This window comes from Episyrphus balteatus, chromosome 2 (genome assembly GCF_945859705.1).
Source record: "Episyrphus balteatus chromosome 2, idEpiBalt1.1, whole genome shotgun sequence".
Taxonomy (NCBI): domain Eukaryota; kingdom Metazoa; phylum Arthropoda; class Insecta; order Diptera; family Syrphidae; genus Episyrphus; species Episyrphus balteatus.
The window spans coordinates 93,141,174-93,159,080 of NC_079135.1; the positions used below are offsets into that span (position 1 = coordinate 93,141,174).

Genomic DNA, 17,907 nt, shown 5'->3' on the forward strand with positions numbered 1-17,907 from the left:
ACATCTAAATCTTGAGGTAGAACAAAAGAACTGATTTCGCTCCACAAAGAATTGGATGCAATTTCATACGTACTTTGGTTTCTGAACCCCTATTCTTTAAACGTCTGTCAGGTTAAAAGGACGCTGTCGGCGTATAAGACAAAAAGACAAGGACCAAATTTGAAAATTCCCTATACAGATGGGACTTACATTCACACAAAAAATATATTTAAAAAAATGATAATGTAAAGTGAGCGCAAGCTGTTTTGTAATGTCATATTACGACTGCTCTAGGTTGCTGTTAAGTTTGTTGAAAAAAATCTTCTTCGCTATTCGCGAACTAATTTGAACTAAGTAAGTGAACTAAGTTCACTAGTTCACCAAGATGAACTAGTTCATTAAACTAGTTCGTTCGCGAACTACACAAGCCTAGTTTAGAAGCAGTTCACCTATAAAATGATTGAACTTTTTTAATTTAGAAGTGAGATGTATGTTTTATTTTTTGTTAAAATCGAGGTTTCGCTAAATTCGGGTAGGTATATTACTATGGGTTATTAACTTCACAACAAAATTCTTTCCCAAAGATAAAATCACATAAATAGAAAAAAAAATAATAGGTACATTATTTTTAAAGCAATTTAAGAATTAATGAGATCACAGTTTACTAAAATTAAGTTATGGGGACTTTTCACGAGTTGATTTTTGCGTGCGGCGAAGCTTTTCGACATTACTATTCAAGTTGAAATAAAATTATTACACGATAAAAGCTTCATACAAATTTCGTAGAGCCAAGTTTTCATTGTCACTGGATTCGAAACATTGGGGGAACCTAAAGGATCGGCATCAAAGAATTCATCTTCCAATATTTCGTTACGTATGCTAAATTAATAAAATCATAAAACCACTATTTTATGCATAAATAATAAAGCTCCTCGAATAAACTTGGCGCAGGTCGACTCGTCCGACCTGCTCGACATCTTGATTGCAACTGAAATTACACTCGTCAGTGTATTTCCTTATGGGACAAACGACAAACGTTTACTGAAATTCCAGTAAAATATTGTTGTACCTATGTGTTGCAAAAACAGCACATACGACAATTATTTACCGAACGAAGAAAAACACAGATTTGTATGAAAAAATTGTAGTATGTGATAATTTTTGTCGTATGTGCACGTTTTCTGTGCACTTACGACAAAAAGCTACTGAAAATGTTTGTAAACCTACACATACGACAAAATGCATAGCGATTATCTCGGAAACGGATACAGATATCGAAAAACGGATTTCACAGAATGAAGCCTGGTACGCTGCTCGCGCTAAATTTTAGCTCCCATACAAAAAAATTTCGATAATTTGTATGGGAGCTAAAATTTAGCGCGAGCAGCGTACCAGGCTTGAAGGAGAAAAAATCAATTAGCAAAACTGCATTCAAATCTCAAAACCTCAATTTTGCACATACGACAATATTTTATTGAGGCGACGACTTGTTACTTCTAAGCTAATTTGCTAATTTCCTTGAAAATATTTCCTTTGTCCTCCTTAAGAAAAATTTCGTTTCACAACAAAATCCTTATTCGCTATTGTGTATTAAAATTTTCTTGTTTCTTGTTTGTATAAGAAACTATTTGTGTGGATCAAAATCAAAACCCATTATATCCACTTTTCAAAAAAAATGACTTAGGTATGAGGTTTTGTTTCTATTATTAAAATACATACGTTGCGCCCAAGTTTGAGTCTCTAATTACATTTTTTGGCATAGAAATCAGACCCCAAAGTTAGAGGTTAAAGCCTGGTACGCTGCTCGCGATAAATTTTAGCTCCCATACAAATTATCGAAAATTTTTAGCCGAGATAAAATGGATCCCATACAAGTTATCGATAACTTGTATGGGAATTTTATCTCAGCTAAATTTTAGCGCGAGCAGCGTACCAGGCTTAATTTCAAAACCCATTTTATCCACTTGAGTTTTTGTTTCAAAACCCATTATATCCAAACAATTTTATTCGCATCAAAATTCATTATATCCATTCAAAATATTATTTCTAAAATAAATTTGAAATTCAAAAACCATTTTATTCATGCGATGAGATTAGATGGGAATATCCGAAAATTTATACGGATTTTTGAAAAAAAAAATTTTCGGAATTTAGGATTGAATTTATTTGTTCAAGAAGCAGGCGTAGTTAAAAAAAGGAAATAAAGTCTTCTCGTTTTTAAATTTTTTTTCATGTCATATTTTCTTATTTTGGTCTGAAATTCAGAGGTGATTTTCAAAATCCATTCTATCCATATTTGTTTTGGGTATAACTCTAAAACTTAAACCCTCAGAGCACGATTTCTGGACTTAAACTGTAGGAAATCCTAATTGAATCCATCCTGCATTTGAAAAAGTACTAAAAAATGTTTCGTTTACGAGATACAAGTTTTTCTCGATTTACTCGAAATCAAAAAAAGTGGATAAAATGGGTTTTGATTCTAATCCACACATTTTATTTTGTAGAGATCCACTTTCAATTTTATTGGAGACCACACACCACATTAGTGCAACACGATCCTTAAGATAATCAAACGACACATCTATACTCTCATTAAAATGTAAACCATAACCTCAAATTTCACCGCCGATTGACAGTTCTAGTTCTAACTTGAATTTTGGTATGATAAAAGTTATTCATGTTTTTGTGTAATACCTTCAATCGAAAATTATTCAATAATAAATAAATTAAACAATGTCAAATTACGATGCATATGATTCCCCATCAAGACCTGACCCTAATTGTCGTTCGTGCACTGATTTCAAGACATGGTCACGGAAACAACGTGAAATAACCAAGACACCAAAAGTATGTACTGCAAATATATCTCGATATTAACTTGTAATCTCTAATGTGATAAGAATTTTATCAAAAAAGAATAAGGTTGTAGAAGGACATAAAGAAGAGAGTGATCATAGTCTAATAGCACCTAACAATTGTCCACTGGACAAAGACAGCTTGGGACAAAGTACTTGGGGACTTTTGCATACAATCGCAGCTGTGTACCCAACAAATCCTACAGACAGTCAAAAACAAGATGTTAAACAATTTTACGATTCGCTATCTCGAATGTATCCTTGTGAAGTTTGTGCCAAGGATTTTCAAAAGGAGTAAGAACCTTAAACTAAAAGATGTCATTTCCATCTATTAACTGAATCCTTTTATTTTTAAGCTTAAAAGACAATCCAGTTAATGCCAATTCTCAGGCGAAATTATCGCAATGGTTGTGTAATTTTCACAATCGTGTTAATGAAAAACTGGGAAAACCCCTGTTCGATTGTAGCAAAGTTAATGAACGATGGAGAGATGGATGGAAAGATGGATCTTGTGATTGAAACTTGATTCAATTTTCATATTGGTTTTTGTAGATTGTTAAAATGTTTTGTTAATTTATGATAAAAAAATATACATATATAATGCAAATGAGCTGGTGCTTTGCAAATCAATTGAATCGGTTATTTCAAAAACCACATAAGTCTAACAATTTGAATTTTTCAGGAACCAATAAAAACTGTTTCATGCTGAAACAAACGAATCTTGATGGAATTTTGTATGCTTATAGTCTGGTAAAAATAGACTAAAATAAGGGGGTGAGGTTAAATTAATCACAACAAAAACATTACTGTTAAAAAAAGAGCCAAGTTCTCCTATGTTGAAATTATGCTGGCACAAAAAGTACTGAGATGTAAAAGTGTACCAAGTTCTAAAGTTTGGGTTCAAATTCGTATCAATAAAATTTTGATTGTTCTCTTGACAATTTTTCTTAATTATCGATTTTTAAAGTTATTTCAAAAATTGCCAAGTAAACAATCAAAATTTTATTGATACGAATTTGAACCCAAACTTTAGAACTTGGTACACTTTTACATCTCAGTACTTTTTGTGCCAGCATAATTTCAACATAGGAGAACTTGGCTCTTTTTTTAACAGTAATGTTTTTGTTGTGATTTCACTACTTTTTGCAAGGTATGGCTGTAGAATATAAAATCTCTATATTTGATGAAAATTCAGTGAAAATGGGTGGTTGCCACGCCCCCTGCCTGAAATTCTCAAACTTTAAATTTTTTCCTTTGTGTAAACTACCAGCTCCACCATTCTACCAAATTTCAAGATTCTACGACAATCAGAAGTGCTCTATAATAATTTATGAAAATTCAGCGGAAATGGGCGGTTGCCACGCCCTCTGGTTGAAATTCTCAAATTTTAAATTTATTCCTTTGTATAAACTATTAGCTCTACTATTCTACCAAATTTCAAGATTCTACGACAATCAGAAGTGCTCTATAATAATTTATGAAAATTCAGCGGAAATGGGCGGTTGCCACGCCCCCTGGCTGAAATTCTCAAATTTTAAATTTTTTCCTTTGTAAAAACTACCAGCTCTACCATTCTACCAAATTTCAAGATTCTACGACAATCAGAAGTGCTCTATAATAATTTATGAAAATTCAGCGGAAATGGGCGGTTGCCACGCCCCCTGGTTGAAATTCTCAAATTTTAAATTTATTCCTTTGTATAAACTATTAGCTCTACTATTCTACCAAATTTCAAGATTCTACGACAATCAGAAGTGCTCTATAATAATTTATGAAAATTCAGCGGAAATGGGCGGTTGCCACGCCCCCTGGCTGAAATTCTCAAATTTTAAATTTTTTCCTTTGTATAAACTACCAGCTCTACCATTCCACCAAATTTCAAGATTCTACGACAATCAGAAGTGCTCTATAATAATTTATGAAAATTCAGCGGGAATGCCGGTTGCCACGCCCCCTGGCTGAAATTCTCAAATTTAAAATTTTTTCCTTTGTATAAACTACCAGCTCTACCATTCTACCAAATTTCAAGATTCTACGACAATCAGAAGTGCTCTATAATAATTTATGAAAATTCAGCGGAAATGGGCGGTTGCCACGCCCCCTGGCTGAAATTCTCAAATTTTAAATTTTTTCCTTTGTAAAAACTACCAGCTCTACCATTCTACCAAATTTCAAGATTCTACGACAATCAGAAGTGCTCTATAATAATTTATGAAAATTCAGTGGAAATGGGCGGTTGCCACGCCCCCTGGCTGAAATTCTCAAGTTTTAAATTTTATCCTTTGTATTAACTACCAGCTCTACTATTCTACCAAATTTCAAGATTCTACGATAATCAGAAGTGCTCTATGATATATGATGAAAATTCAGCGGAAATGGGCGGATGCCACGCCCCCTGAATTGAAAATCTCAAATTTTCGATTTTTTCCTTTGTATACACCACAAGTCCTATCACCGTGTAAAATTTCAAGTTTCTACGATATCGGGAAGTTCCCCATAATTTTGATGATCTGTCAGTGAGTCAGTGAGTCAGTTACGGTTTTTGCGATTTTTGAAGCCCTATATCTCAGAAACTACTCATCGTAGGAGGCTGAAATTTTGTGAGGAGTTTGGTTTTTACGAGCTCAACAAATGTAGTGAGTTTGAAATTTCTAGCATCTTTGGTGTGGAAGTTAGAGGGGGGTCGAAAATGGCCTGAGTTGTTTCCTGTAAATAAGGGTGTAGTGCCAAAGTTGCTAGAGAACTTGGCTGGGCACTACCGTGCCCCTTGATTCCCAGCAAGCTGAAAATTGGTAGGATTGTTGGAAACACCATCATGAATTAAATCTAAACTAAAAATTTGAAATCTTTTGTTCGATGCAAAATGTAAAAAAGTATTTTATGAAAAATTTTTAACACCTGTGGTATGAAATAAATCTATACCTATTTGGCCAACTTTCTTAAAAATATTCTCGTCTAAGGGGAATATTTTTAAGAAATTTGTCCACCTAGGTTTCTATAGATTTATTTCATACCACAGGTGTTTAAAATTTTTCATAAAATACTTTTTTTACATTTTGCATCGAACAAAAGATTTCAAATTTTTTTTAAAGAAAATGTGCAATAGCTATGCAATTTTTAAAGCGTTTATGTACTAATACAATTATTGTAGAAAATGATAAAAAAAGAAATAAATAAAATTCATTCATTCGTCGTTGTAGTGAACGAAAACATAAGATGATAAAATTTAAAATACACTGAACGAAAAAAAGCCAATATTTTATGAACTGGTTGCGATAGAACTTTTTTCTATCTGTTTTTAGAACAATCATAAGTGTAGCTATCAGCCGTTTTAGGGTTGTCCATTCTCTATTGGACACCCTGTATATATTCAGACATATGCTAAACAAAAATTCCCAGGGATATGGTTTCGGGAGAAGGGCCCCAATCGGGAAAATCGTGAAAATTTCCATTTTTTTTTGCTTTCACCATCTTCTTAACCATTGAAGAACAAAATTCAAGCTAAAAACATAATGAAATTTCAAGAGCTTTTCAGTTGTAAGTTTTTTTTTTAAGAATAAGCCTGATTATGACGATTACAACTCAACTTCAACTTTTTGAATCGTTATACCTAAGAAACGGTGGGTCTTAGAAAAAAAAGTGTCATGACACTTTTTGTTTTTATATATGTATAATAACCTGGTCTACAATTCGTGCATTGAAAATTTTTTGATAAGACTTATCGTTTTGCAGAAAATCGTGAAAAATACCATTTTTTGTGACCCCATGTAAAATTTTTTCCAGGTCTCGGATCGATGAGGACTTTTTAGATTTAACTTATGATGTTGTTTCTAACAATCCTACCGATTTTCAGCTTGCTGGGAATTAATGTAACCTCGGATGTCTAAATTGATCGGACTATTAATTTAGTATTTGAGTTGTAAGGAGGTGAAATGTAAAATAACCTTCAGAAATACCTAATAAGGAAAAAATCCGAAAAACTGTTTTGCAAGAAATAGGATACTTACATGGACGTATTATAATAATATATACATAATCGCATTAGTATTACAAGACTGTGGTAAATCAAAAAAATATGATTTCTCGCTGAAACAGCGAAAAACTGTTTATTTACAAACTGTTAATTATAAAAAAATTATTTTTTTATCAAGTTCCTTGATAAAAATAATGCAATTAACTATTCAGCAATTATTTAAAATATTAGATCTATAAAAAAATGTAATTGTGTAAAATATGATTTCACCTCAAGAAAAAAAAAAAAAAATTGAGTTAGGTACTACAGAAGAACGCTTTCACTTTTATTCTATCCCGATAAGTCAGAAATTCATGCAATCATTAAATTCAATATTAAAAAAAAAAAAGTTTATTTCGAACCTGCTTTGGGTACGCAGTGTTTTACGGTCGCCATTTCCGGTCAAAAGACCGAAAGGATAGGTTTCTCTACTATTTTCATTCATAAACCTATGCTTAAACATAGTCTACCAACTATTACCTTCAGAGTTTTATTGAAGATTGATTTATCTTTTAAAAAATCTACACTTTACTACTTCTAAAAATACAAATTCAGCTCTTAAAGGGTACAAAATTTAAATAATATGGAAAAATTAATTAGAGTCGGATTTATTAAGAAAAACATTTGTATTTCCGTTTTTTAATGGAATATTCTCAACAATATTATACCATTTTGAAAAGAAAATTAAACACACCAACTTTTAAGGTAGCTTGCCGAAATATCGTAGTGCATTTTTTTTACACTACGGTTCATTGAATTAGGGTCATGTAAAATTTTTGAGTTCTTAGTTTGGCAAAAAACTGATATTTGCCTTAACTGATGCAGCTGAGTTAAAATGTTTGAATGCACTTGTTAGCAGGGTTATTCAAGGTTCCATAGCAAAAGAAAAAATTGAGATAACTAAAGATTTGTAGTCACGGCATATAAAAGCACAGGGTGACCATTTTTATTGATTTTTTTTTTTCGAATGCCCATAACTGCCCAAAATATATGGCTGCGATTTTTGGGACACCTTGTATATATAGTATTATAATACGTCCATGGATACTTAGCATTAATTTTACCAATATAATAGCTCTAACGGTTTTTGTATGGCTTGTTATTGAAAATGAATCTTAAAAATGTATTTATTTGCATGTCACATGCATTTATTTTGCATGTTTCATCATTTTTAAGGTCCATAATCATCTTCTCTATCATTCTTATTTGTGTTTGGTCCCAAACCTAATTTTTCTCATTTCAACAAAAAAACAACTGTTCTATTTAATATAATTCCTCTATATTTATCGCAAATATTATCAGAAAATTTTATACTCAATTAGATATAACTACACCTGCCATCAAATAATACATGCAAAAACCTCTTAAGTCCCTGGACTTAAGTTGTTTTTGTTTTTGGAATGACCGGAATTATTTAAAGGGGAAGAATACGCATCTCACTTTGAGGGACAATATTCAGCAAAAAACCGACTGAAAAAAAAAATGTGACTTAAGTGGTTTTTGCAATGAGCGATTCAATTTTAAAACGAACTGTTTTTTTTTTTAATATTTTTCTATTTAACTTGGATGTAGTTTTCAAATCTTCACAATTTTTTTTTATTATTTCTGATTGAATTGAAAATTCCTGTTGATAGTTTGTATATTGAAAAAGAAGAATGCCCAAAAAGAAGGAACCAGTTGAAATTAAACTAGGAAGTGTTCCTAAGGACCCTCGATTTCCAAGTCAGAACCAAACACGATATTGTTATGAGAGCTATTGTGATTATTTTCGTTGCATGAAAAAGCTTGAAGTTGGTCAGGATCAAGAGTCATGTAACTATTTTAAGAAAGCTTTTACTGTGATGTGTCCTAACGATTGGATTTCAAAATGGAATGATCAACGTGAAGCTGGAACTTTTCCGGGAAGAATTTAATTATTTTTTTTTTACAATTTCTTTTGATTCAATTAAATAACAAATTATACACTATTTGAAAATAAAAAGAAAAATTACATAATTTGAAGAATTATTATTATTTTGTTTGATTGTTTTTTAACCATGGGAGAATATAATTAATCGGCCTTATCATGAATTCCATTCGTATCGGAAATTTTCTACGATTCCCGAAAAAAACAATCACAAAATCCGATCGTCGTAGTGACGATTTGTATGAAATTTTCTATTACGAAAGGATTCCGTGATTTTTTTTTCGGGAATCGTAGCAAATTTTCGATACGAATGGAATTCGTGACAAGTCCGAACAAATCAAATCTATGCTGTATCTTTTGAAAAAAAAAAATAGCTCCATTCGTCCTTTGAAAAACATTTTTTTTTTTTATTTTGGTATCTCGTTTTAAAGTCAAGTTAGCTTTGTTGCATTTTTTTAACGTTAATTTGTCTGTAAACTTTTCCTTATTATCATTCAGTCCAAATTCAGGAAAAGTTTCAGTACCGTCACTGGGAAGTGCTAACTTCCACGTATGAGGAAATTGGAAAATGGCTTTGGATTGTATTTTGGACGCTGGGAGCTATAAAAAGTACTTCAGAAGTATTCAAGAGCCTCAATCCTCCTCTGACTGATGGCGTACTTTTTTCTCCTAAAACCATCATAGTATAATCAATGCATTTTGACCTGTATGTTACGAAACCAAACGCCCTAGTATAAGAAGGACCGAGAAAATGACGTTTACTAGCGCTAATTAGGATTTTCTGAGCAGTTGCTTTAAAGGCTGTCATTTCTACCTATAAGACTAAGGACCAACAGAGTAAATAAAATAACGCCAAGAATGCTTATTGCTGTGTTTGCAACCATGTTACAGTGCACCAAATTCTTAATCATCCTAAATTTGACAGAACCCTGATCTAAAATAAAACAATTTAAATATGAACATCAAAAGGTTGTAGTTAAATTTGAAAAAAGACTAAAATTTTTCATCTTTTTATTGCGTTCTGATAATTTTGTCGAACAAAGTGTATGAATTAATTTTACTGTAAAGGTTTTCGAACTCATTAAGGTCCATTTGCTGAAACGAAACTTAAATAATTTATGTTGAACATAAACTCTTATTCTCTACTTTTTCTTTTGTGTCACATAAAGATTTATGTCACACAAAGATTTATGTTTAACTTAAATGTCTTAAAATGTCTTCAATTAAATATTAGACTGGACTGATTTCAAAGTTTAGTTCTAAATTAGGCTAAGAGCCCACATTTTTGTAGTGGAGGTATAACCAAAATGTAAGCACGTAGTTTTACTGTATAAGCGTCCTTTTAACGAATTCAAAAATTTGGCAGCTTAAATTTATGGCTTTATAGAATAATATAATTTATGAATAATGAAGGATTTGGCTAGCTTCTTTGTCTTTTGAGCCAATGTGTATTAGCAGACAAATAGATTCATGAATGGTGACTGAACTAAAATGCTCAGTTATAACAAAATGCTATTGTTGTTTCTAGACATATCTCTGTCCAATAAACAATACAAACATTTTTTAAATAAAAACAAAACAAGAACTACAATATTGAGCTGTATAAAGCAAGGTTCCCCTTAACAAAATAAAATTGACAGGAAACGTAAAATTAAAACAATTACAACAGATCATACATAAGTGCTTGTATTGCGGGCTGACATCCACCATATCCGTTCGTCGGATAATTGATAATATGCAAAGTTTCGATTCCAAGGTACTGTAACGAGAAGAGCACCAACACAAAAGAATCATAATCAAAACATTGATATCATCAATGCTGACATAATCCATTGTATTTCTTAAAGCTTTTTGGTACACTTAAATCGAGTTCAAAGACCCCGAAGATGAAAAAAAAGAGAATCATACTTGCCAATTAAACGGGTTCTATACGTAAATCTGTTCTTCAAATACTTACTTTAACCAACATCTTTAGAGCCCTGTCCAAGATTTTAGAACGAATTGTCTCCTTGTCTTGTCAAAGTGTCATCATAAAGCCCTCTTTGTAACCTAATTCTACATAATTTCCAAAACAAAAAATACAAACACTCCAAAACTGTGATACATGTTTTTTTTTTCCCTTTCAGAAAGTAATTCACTTTATTATCAAGTTAATAGCCATTTTAAGGGCATATTTATTTTGTTTTTAATACATTCATACTTTGCTAACACGGTGTTTTTTGTAGGATTATAAATCAAAAAAAGAACAATTTATTTTTGGAAATTTATTTAATTTTTTAATTTAAATCCTGCCTGGGAAGGTACCAGCTTCACGTTGGTCATTCCATTTTTCAACCCATGCATTGGGGCACAATGATGAAAAGGCTTTCTTAAAATAATTGCATGGCTCGTAGCTAGCTCCACGAATACGCTGGCAACGATGATAATCAAGATAACTCTGATAGCAGTGACGAGTTTGGTTGGTATTGGGGAAGCGTGGATCGAATGGAACAGTTTCCAATTTAATTTCGCCCTTCGACATGTTTGTGATAAAACTTTTTATCCGCTAAGAGAGACCATAATATTTTTTTTTGTATTTTTTGTTTGTTAAAGATATACAATATACAAATAGAATATTTATATAAGAATAATGATATAGTTATGAAAGAAATGAGAAAGAGAAAAATTTAAAAAAAGGAAAGAAAAACTTAAAGACTAGAAAAATATATGGAAATAATGAATATTTATTTATAAAACTAAATCAAGTTTTGTATCACTTGTAGAGAATAATAACTGCTAATATTCTACTCTGATGTAATCAATTGAAGAGAGACTCACATCTAGATAATAATCGACAGCTATTAAACTTCTTAAAGACTATACACACTGTGGTTTCTATGCATAATTGTAATTTTAATAAGAAATGGAACTGATTTTTTTTAGTTTTCTATTATTTTCAAAAAAAAAAAGATACGAGTAAAATTTGTAGGGGAATATTGTATTTTGTTGTTGTTGGGATTTTGTAATTTATCGAACAAGAGGTCTCGTTTTACTATCCGATTCACAGGCTGTACTTTTATACTTTTTCACCTCTCGTAAATAAATCGACCAAAAGTCTTTGACATCACCCGTTTCCGAGTCATTCGATGCTGATGGCTTGGCAACTACCCCAGTTTTAAGAATCTTTCCGCCACGTCTTCGACCGAAAATCGGCAATTGGGGTGGAGGATGGTGATGTTGTTGTTGAACTGAAGCAACTGGCATTACAGGAGCCACTGGAGCTGCGGGCACGGCATGAATTTGCATACTTTCGCCAACTTGCTGTTGCACAAATGTCTGTTGTTGTTGCATTTTTTTGAAAATTTCAAGAAATGAACCATCGTTTGCAAAAACCGGGTGGGAAGGCTCTGGTTTAGGGTACGGATATACCTTGCCTTCTCTGGCCAATGCCAAACGGAGTTTTTCTTCAATTTCTTTGTGAATTTTCTCTTTGTCAATTGGAGCATCTGGCTCTAGATTCGAGTACACACCAACTTGATCCACTTTCGCCCTCTTCCATGATGGCGTTTCTTCTCTCATTGGTGGCTGTGGTGGTCTTGTAACAGTCGAGGTTGACGACGACGACGACAATGTGGATGATGTTTGTGGCTCTTCTCGCACAGATGGTAGCCTGCTACTTGATTTGAGTGAATCTTTGTACGATTCTGTGGATAAAACAATCACATTTGGTTGTTTACTTGAACTTTCGGAGGCTTGCTTGCTGCGACTGCGAGTATGTCGTGATCGGTTACTTCTCGAGCCCGATCGTGAACGATTTCTACGTCGTCGAGAGTGTGATCGCGAACGGCTTCTAGATCTGTGCAAAGAAGTCTTGTGTGATTTTGAATATGAACGTGAACGACTTCTGTGAGAAGAACGTCCATGTCTTTCAGTTCGCCCTTTCGACCTCGATGGAGATCGTTCATATCGATGTCTTGATGAAGACCGTTCAACTCTATTGTGTCTCCTGCTGCCGCCGCTGCGATAGCGACTTGTATCGCGACTACGGCTTCTAGAATGTGTTCGTTGCCTATGCCTGCGTTCTCGGTCTGGACTCACCACACGACTGCTGCGACCACGTCCTCCTCGTGGACTACGCGAGCGACTTGTAGCACGATAATCACGAGCCGTTCGATGATGACTCTTGCTACTGCTGTTAGTCCTTTGCTCCTCCTCATCTCGGACATGCCGGGAGATTATGGGTGGTGATGGTGGTGTTGGTGGCGACATTTACAGCGCAGCACACAATCGCCAGAATCTGTAAATTCAGATCTGAACTTTTGAGTATTTTTTATTCAAACAATAAACAGAACAGACTTTCTCATTGAAAGTCGGTTACTTTTTTTTTTTAGAGCAATTACAACAATTATTTTTATGTTTTATGTTTTTCTCGAAATCTACGGTATATATTTGCCTTCAACTTGCAACCGACTGTCTGTTATGAGTGGAGTGCCGTAAGATTTATACCTCGGAATCAAGGAAAAGTCAATGAATCTTTATATAAACTTTGGAAATGTGAAAAAAAAATTTGTCCGCTCTTAATTTTTTTCTTTATTTTTGTATGTATATTAGTTTAAAGTTATTTTTTTTAGAAAGGAGAACTGTTACAAACTTAATCTTGGGTCTCAAAAGACTGCAGGATTTATGATGATGGGTGTTGTTAACGCAGGCCTAAGGCAGATTTATAACACTAGATTTCAAGTTTATACTTTTTTTTTCCTAGACTAAACTATACTTTCTGTTTGTTGAATCAGAAAAATCAAATCAGCTCCCGTTTTTGAAAAATTACTGCTTAATTACTACTTAAAAATAATGTTAAATTTCTTTTTATTACTTTTGAAGTTATGCTATGTGAAGAAATTTGTTCAAACACAAATCGTTTCGGTTTCTAAATTGCTCTTTGAAACAGATTATTAATAAGAAAAAGCTCATAAAAAGGTTTATTACTGCAGATTGTCAAAATTTTGTTTTTATGAATAAAAATTGATTGATATCCATGAATTCATTAAAAAGTTTTTGGTGATTTAATTTTTTTATTTTTTTGGTGATTTACCAGAAAGCTACGAACAAATAATTCACTCGAAATTAACCCTACTTTTAATTTGACATCAATTTTTGAATTACTCTCTGCGATTACTCATATGAATAAAATGTCAGGTCGCATCTCATGAATGGCACTTTAGACAAAGAAGATTTACATATGTGCACATGATTATGAAAGCGGACTAAGAATTGTTTGAAGAAAAACTCACATAATAATTTTCGTATAACGATTTAATTATATTTCTTTTATGAAATCACTAGAGGAGCAATAAAGAAGTTTATTTACTGCAATTTCGCTTTCAAATAAAATTTACCCCTTAAATAATAATTATTTTTAGGTTAGATTTGATGCCATTTTTAGGAGTGACTTAGTCCACTTTCATAATTAAGGGCACATATGTTAATAACAAAACGAAATTTTCAGAATTTATAGTTAAGAATCAGAACTAAGTATAGTGTGAATTTCTTATTTCTATGTGAAGTCTAGCATAGTAAATCATAGTTTTTGTGTTTTTTAAACAAGTGGTCTAAATAAGTTAGCATCAGCTACGTTCAATTAATAGTCTTTTAGTAATGCAGTTCTGGAGTCAGTCAAAAACCACAAAAATTCAGTAAAAGTACAAGATTTTCAAGAATTGTTTTTGAATCAGAAATAAATGATACATAAATTTTTAATATTTACTCAAATAAAATGTTCTTTCAAACGAAAAGATATCTTTAATAAAAAAGTTTTCAGAAGCAAAATTTCAATAACAGAAAAATGAAATTTTTCAAAAGTTCGAATGCGGGTAGCGGGGAAGCGACACAACAGCAATTCTCATTGGACGTTTTCATATGAAATGACTCAGCGGTACTAATTTTTCCGTAAATTGTGGTTAAAAATTGTTGTTATCGTGGTATCGAACTACTTCGAAGACAGGAACTCACGCAAGATGATTAGTATGGTGTTAAAGTCCAGGCATTTGTACGATCAGCAACCTTGATGCTACTGAAAATACCTATCACTTTGTGGGAGTGTTCCCTTGTTTGCGGCAATACAGAATACAGTTTCTTGGAAGCGAAATGCTTATTGCTTGAAAAAACTACAGTCAACTTTATCTTTTCTTGAAAAACGCTCTAAAATACCGAAACGTTATTATAAATGAATTTTCATAAAAGTAAATTTATCGCTAAGTTTTTAATGAATTTATTATAGAAAACTCTTAAACCTGAGAGGCAACTTAAAAAGTTATTGTCATTTAATTTAATTTTAAACATAATGAAAACAAAGCTAATTTTAAAAATAAATTTTTTTATCTATCTATCATCTTCTTGTAATAAAGAGCAATCAAATTGGTAGGTACATCCGATATAGATAAACAAATTATGCATTCAGTCAGTCTGTATGTATAAGCAGCTACAGCCTAAACGGATGAACCGATTGGTATCGAACTTGTTATGTATCATTGTTTGGAGACTCTCCAGAGGGGTTTTTGAAATTAATTTTTTTGGACCTAAAATAACGGTATCTGTCTTATATCAATTTCGGAAAAGTTTAATTTTCTCAAAAACGTCTCCAACGATTTTGTTTAAAAAATTCAAATGTTAGTTTTTAAGGCAAGATCTATCTTTTTATGGAATTTTTTTTTTTTTTTTTCCAAACTCATTATTAACGGTACCTGCCATAGAACCGTTTTTTCAAATTTTATTCTCTGCAAAAAAAAAATAATTTTTGGATTTTTAAAAAAATTTTCAAATTTTTTTTTAAATCAAATTTTCGAAAACCGGACATTCGATTTTGAATTTTTTTTTTTTTCTAAAAATGCATTTTAATAAAACAAATAAAATTTTTTTTATATCTACAATTATATTTACTAAATTTCTAAGTAAAAAGTCCTAACAATTCTAGCCTGAGAGCAAGTTCGTGCGACCCAGTCGTGCATTTTATTTTTTTGTTATTTGAGATTTAAGAAATGCAGACACTCATTGTACCAATTCATTGACTTTCCCTAGATTTCTAGATTTTACAAATTTTAGCTTTACGGCACTCGACTGTTATATGTTTTCCCTGTGTAGCAAGGAAAAAATATAACATTCCAAGTCGTCTTGAGTTGAATTTTTAGAAAAATTTGTTTTTGTATTTTAAAATTTTTTTTGTGGTAGAATAAAAAAGGAAAGATAAAAAATTGATAATAAATATGACATTACTTGTAGGTAGATAGTAGACGAAGTAGACGACGACGTTTAATTACACACAACGGACGTAGATTGCGTGTATGTCCTGTTTTCCTGTGATAATCGGAATCCTTAGTATTTTTGTGTGGAGTGGATCCTATTTTTGGATGGTTTTTGTCTCTTTTCGAGGAGATTTATTTATTGTATTCCTCCCTACAAAATAAGTAACTTAAACGCATGAGATTTTTTTTTGTACATGAAAATTAAATTAATTTTTTGTTGGTGGAAAATACTTAAGTAAATATATTTTTTATAGAGTACACTGTGGAAAAAGATAAAAAAATATATTTTGTTGGCTAAAAAAGAATTTGAGAGACGTAAGGGAGTAAGTAAATAAAATAAAATTAAGTAAAAAAAAATATATAAATGAGTTTTCATTCGCCACTTCTTTTTTGGGGTTTTGGTTATGTAATTTTTTTTTCTTGCTAGAATAGAATTTTTTTCTCTTGTCGGAGACGTCTCATGTGTATTTTGAACTGGGTTTTTTTTTATAGTTTTGTAATATACTCAAAAATCAATTCCATTTCTTAATATTTAACATAAAATATTTGAAAAACAATACACTTAAATGTTTAATAATGATAATTGAAAATGATTTTAGATTTTTGGTAGGAAATTACCTTGAATTTAAGTTGGAAATGGCAAAACTATCACTGTGAGACCCTTGTTCTCTGGCTCTAGCGAAAAACTTGGTAGAATTCAATATGGCTGACAATTTTTTCATATCGATATTTTTTTTTTTGAAGTTGAAATGAACGAAAGGGATAGATGGGCGGTGGATGAGTTTTTTTTTTTTGCTGAATGAGTCTTAAGGGGTGAACAAAATGAAGATGAAGACGTGAACAGAATGCGTCGCGTCGCTCAGTGACTAAAGTGACAAAAAATGTCAAAAATGAGAAATTTGTATTGTAGTTGCTAAAGCCTGGTACGCTGCTCGCGCTAAATTTTAGCTCCCATACAAATTATCGAAAAATTTTAGCCGGGATAAAATGAGTCCCATACAAATTATCGATAACTTGTATGGAAATTATATCTTGGCTAAAATTTAGCGCGAGCAGCGTACCAGGCTTAATCGGCAACAGAATGCTCGGCATTCAGGGGCAGTTCGTCACTTGGATGCTGTCTTTTTGAATGTCCATTTTTCAAAATTTTGGAAAATCGATTTTTGTTTATATCAGAAAGTTTTTGATTGGTATTAATTTTTTGCTGAAAGCCTTGATAATTTTGTTTTTGAAACATGAAACAGAACTTGAAAACTAAAAGATATAGAACAAAATGGTTTGTGCCAAACGTCCCAAAATTATAAAGTCTGCATACTTTACTCAATTTCGTAAAAAATGGTCTTTAGAACAAGGTAGCATATTCAAGCGAAGAGTTTTACAAGTTTTTCAGCCTTGGTTCAGGTATTTAAATTGCCGATCTCGGTGGATTAGCTGTGGTTCAATCATTGAAAAAGCAAAAAATTTAGGAATAGTGTTTCATAGAACCCTTACATGCAATGACCACATTAATTCTACAATTGGCAAAGTTTATAGTAGCCGTGTTTTATTGGTAACTCAGTACTTAGCTCAGTAAAATTTTACACGGTAAACAACAACAAATGATTGCTAAGGATAAAAAAAAGTTTTTTATTTGTTGGTTTAAGCCTGGTACGCTGCTCGCGCTAAATTTTAGCTGAGATAAAATTTCCATACAAGTTATCGATAACTTGTATGGGATCCATTTTATCTCGGCTAAAAATTTTCGATAATTTGTATGGGAGCTAAAATTTAGCGCGAGCAGCGTACCAGGCTTTACAGAGAAATTTTTTGTATAGAAATATAAATTTTTGACCCTTCAACAATATAGGATTATAAAAAATAAATAAAAGTAATCTTTTT

General features: G+C 32.1%; 3 protein-coding genes across 5 annotated transcripts; 2 read left to right on the forward strand and 1 right to left on the reverse strand.

Moving 5' to 3' along the window:
- Nucleotides 1–2,588: 2,588 nt before the first annotated feature.
- LOC129911182 (FAD-linked sulfhydryl oxidase ALR) lies at nucleotides 2,589–3,424 on the forward strand. The gene is made up of 3 exons (XM_055988897.1): nucleotides 2,589–2,826; nucleotides 2,896–3,128; nucleotides 3,191–3,424. The coding sequence occupies exons 1-3, from the start codon at nucleotides 2,713–2,715 to the stop codon at nucleotides 3,351–3,353; spliced, it is 510 nt and encodes a 169-aa protein (XP_055844872.1). The 5' UTR covers nucleotides 2,589–2,712; the 3' UTR covers nucleotides 3,354–3,424.
- Nucleotides 3,425–8,390: 4,966 nt separating this feature from the next.
- Nucleotides 8,391–8,861, forward strand: LOC129911183 (cytochrome c oxidase subunit 6B2-like). Its single transcript, XM_055988898.1, has one exon. It carries the CDS (start codon nucleotides 8,502–8,504, stop codon nucleotides 8,757–8,759), a length of 258 nt encoding a protein of 85 aa, XP_055844873.1. The 5' UTR covers nucleotides 8,391–8,501; the 3' UTR covers nucleotides 8,760–8,861.
- A 1,987-nt stretch (nucleotides 8,862–10,848) lies between these two features.
- On the reverse strand, nucleotides 10,849–16,777 carry LOC129911181 (cytochrome c oxidase subunit 6B2-like). 3 transcript variants are annotated; one of them, XM_055988894.1, is made up of 3 exons: nucleotides 16,648–16,776; nucleotides 16,001–16,180; nucleotides 11,518–13,028 (listed from the first exon to the last, which is right to left on the reverse strand). In XM_055988894.1, exon 3 carries the CDS (start codon nucleotides 12,998–13,000, stop codon nucleotides 11,759–11,761), a length of 1,242 nt encoding a protein of 413 aa, XP_055844869.1. In that variant the 5' UTR covers nucleotides 13,001–13,028; nucleotides 16,001–16,180; nucleotides 16,648–16,776; the 3' UTR covers nucleotides 11,518–11,758. The 3 variants fall into 3 exon arrangements, with proteins under 3 accessions (XP_055844871.1, XP_055844869.1, XP_055844870.1); XM_055988895.1 differs by having other exon boundaries at nucleotides 11,518–13,042; XM_055988896.1 differs by lacking the exons at nucleotides 11,518–13,028; nucleotides 16,001–16,180 and adding an exon at nucleotides 10,849–11,297 and having other exon boundaries at nucleotides 16,648–16,777.
- Nucleotides 16,778–17,907: the final 1,130 nt, after the last annotated feature.

Bases quoted from the DNA above. Each gene is read 5' to 3' on its own strand.
- LOC129911182 (XM_055988897.1), top strand. From the start codon at position 2,713: ATGTCAAATTACGATGCATATGATTCCCCATCAAGACCTGACCCTAAT. The intron at 2,827-2,895 runs GTATGTACTGCA...TTATCAAAAAAG, and splicing joins AAATAACCAAGACACCAAAA to AATAAGGTTGTAGAAGGACA. The intron at 3,129-3,190 runs GTAAGAACCTTA...TTTATTTTTAAG, and splicing joins GCCAAGGATTTTCAAAAGGA to CTTAAAAGACAATCCAGTTA.
- LOC129911183 (XM_055988898.1), top strand. From the start codon at position 8,502: ATGCCCAAAAAGAAGGAACCAGTTGAAATTAAACTAGGAAGTGTTCCT.
- LOC129911181 (XM_055988894.1), bottom strand. From the start codon at position 13,000: ATGTCGCCACCAACACCACCATCACCACCCATAATCTCCCGGCATGTC.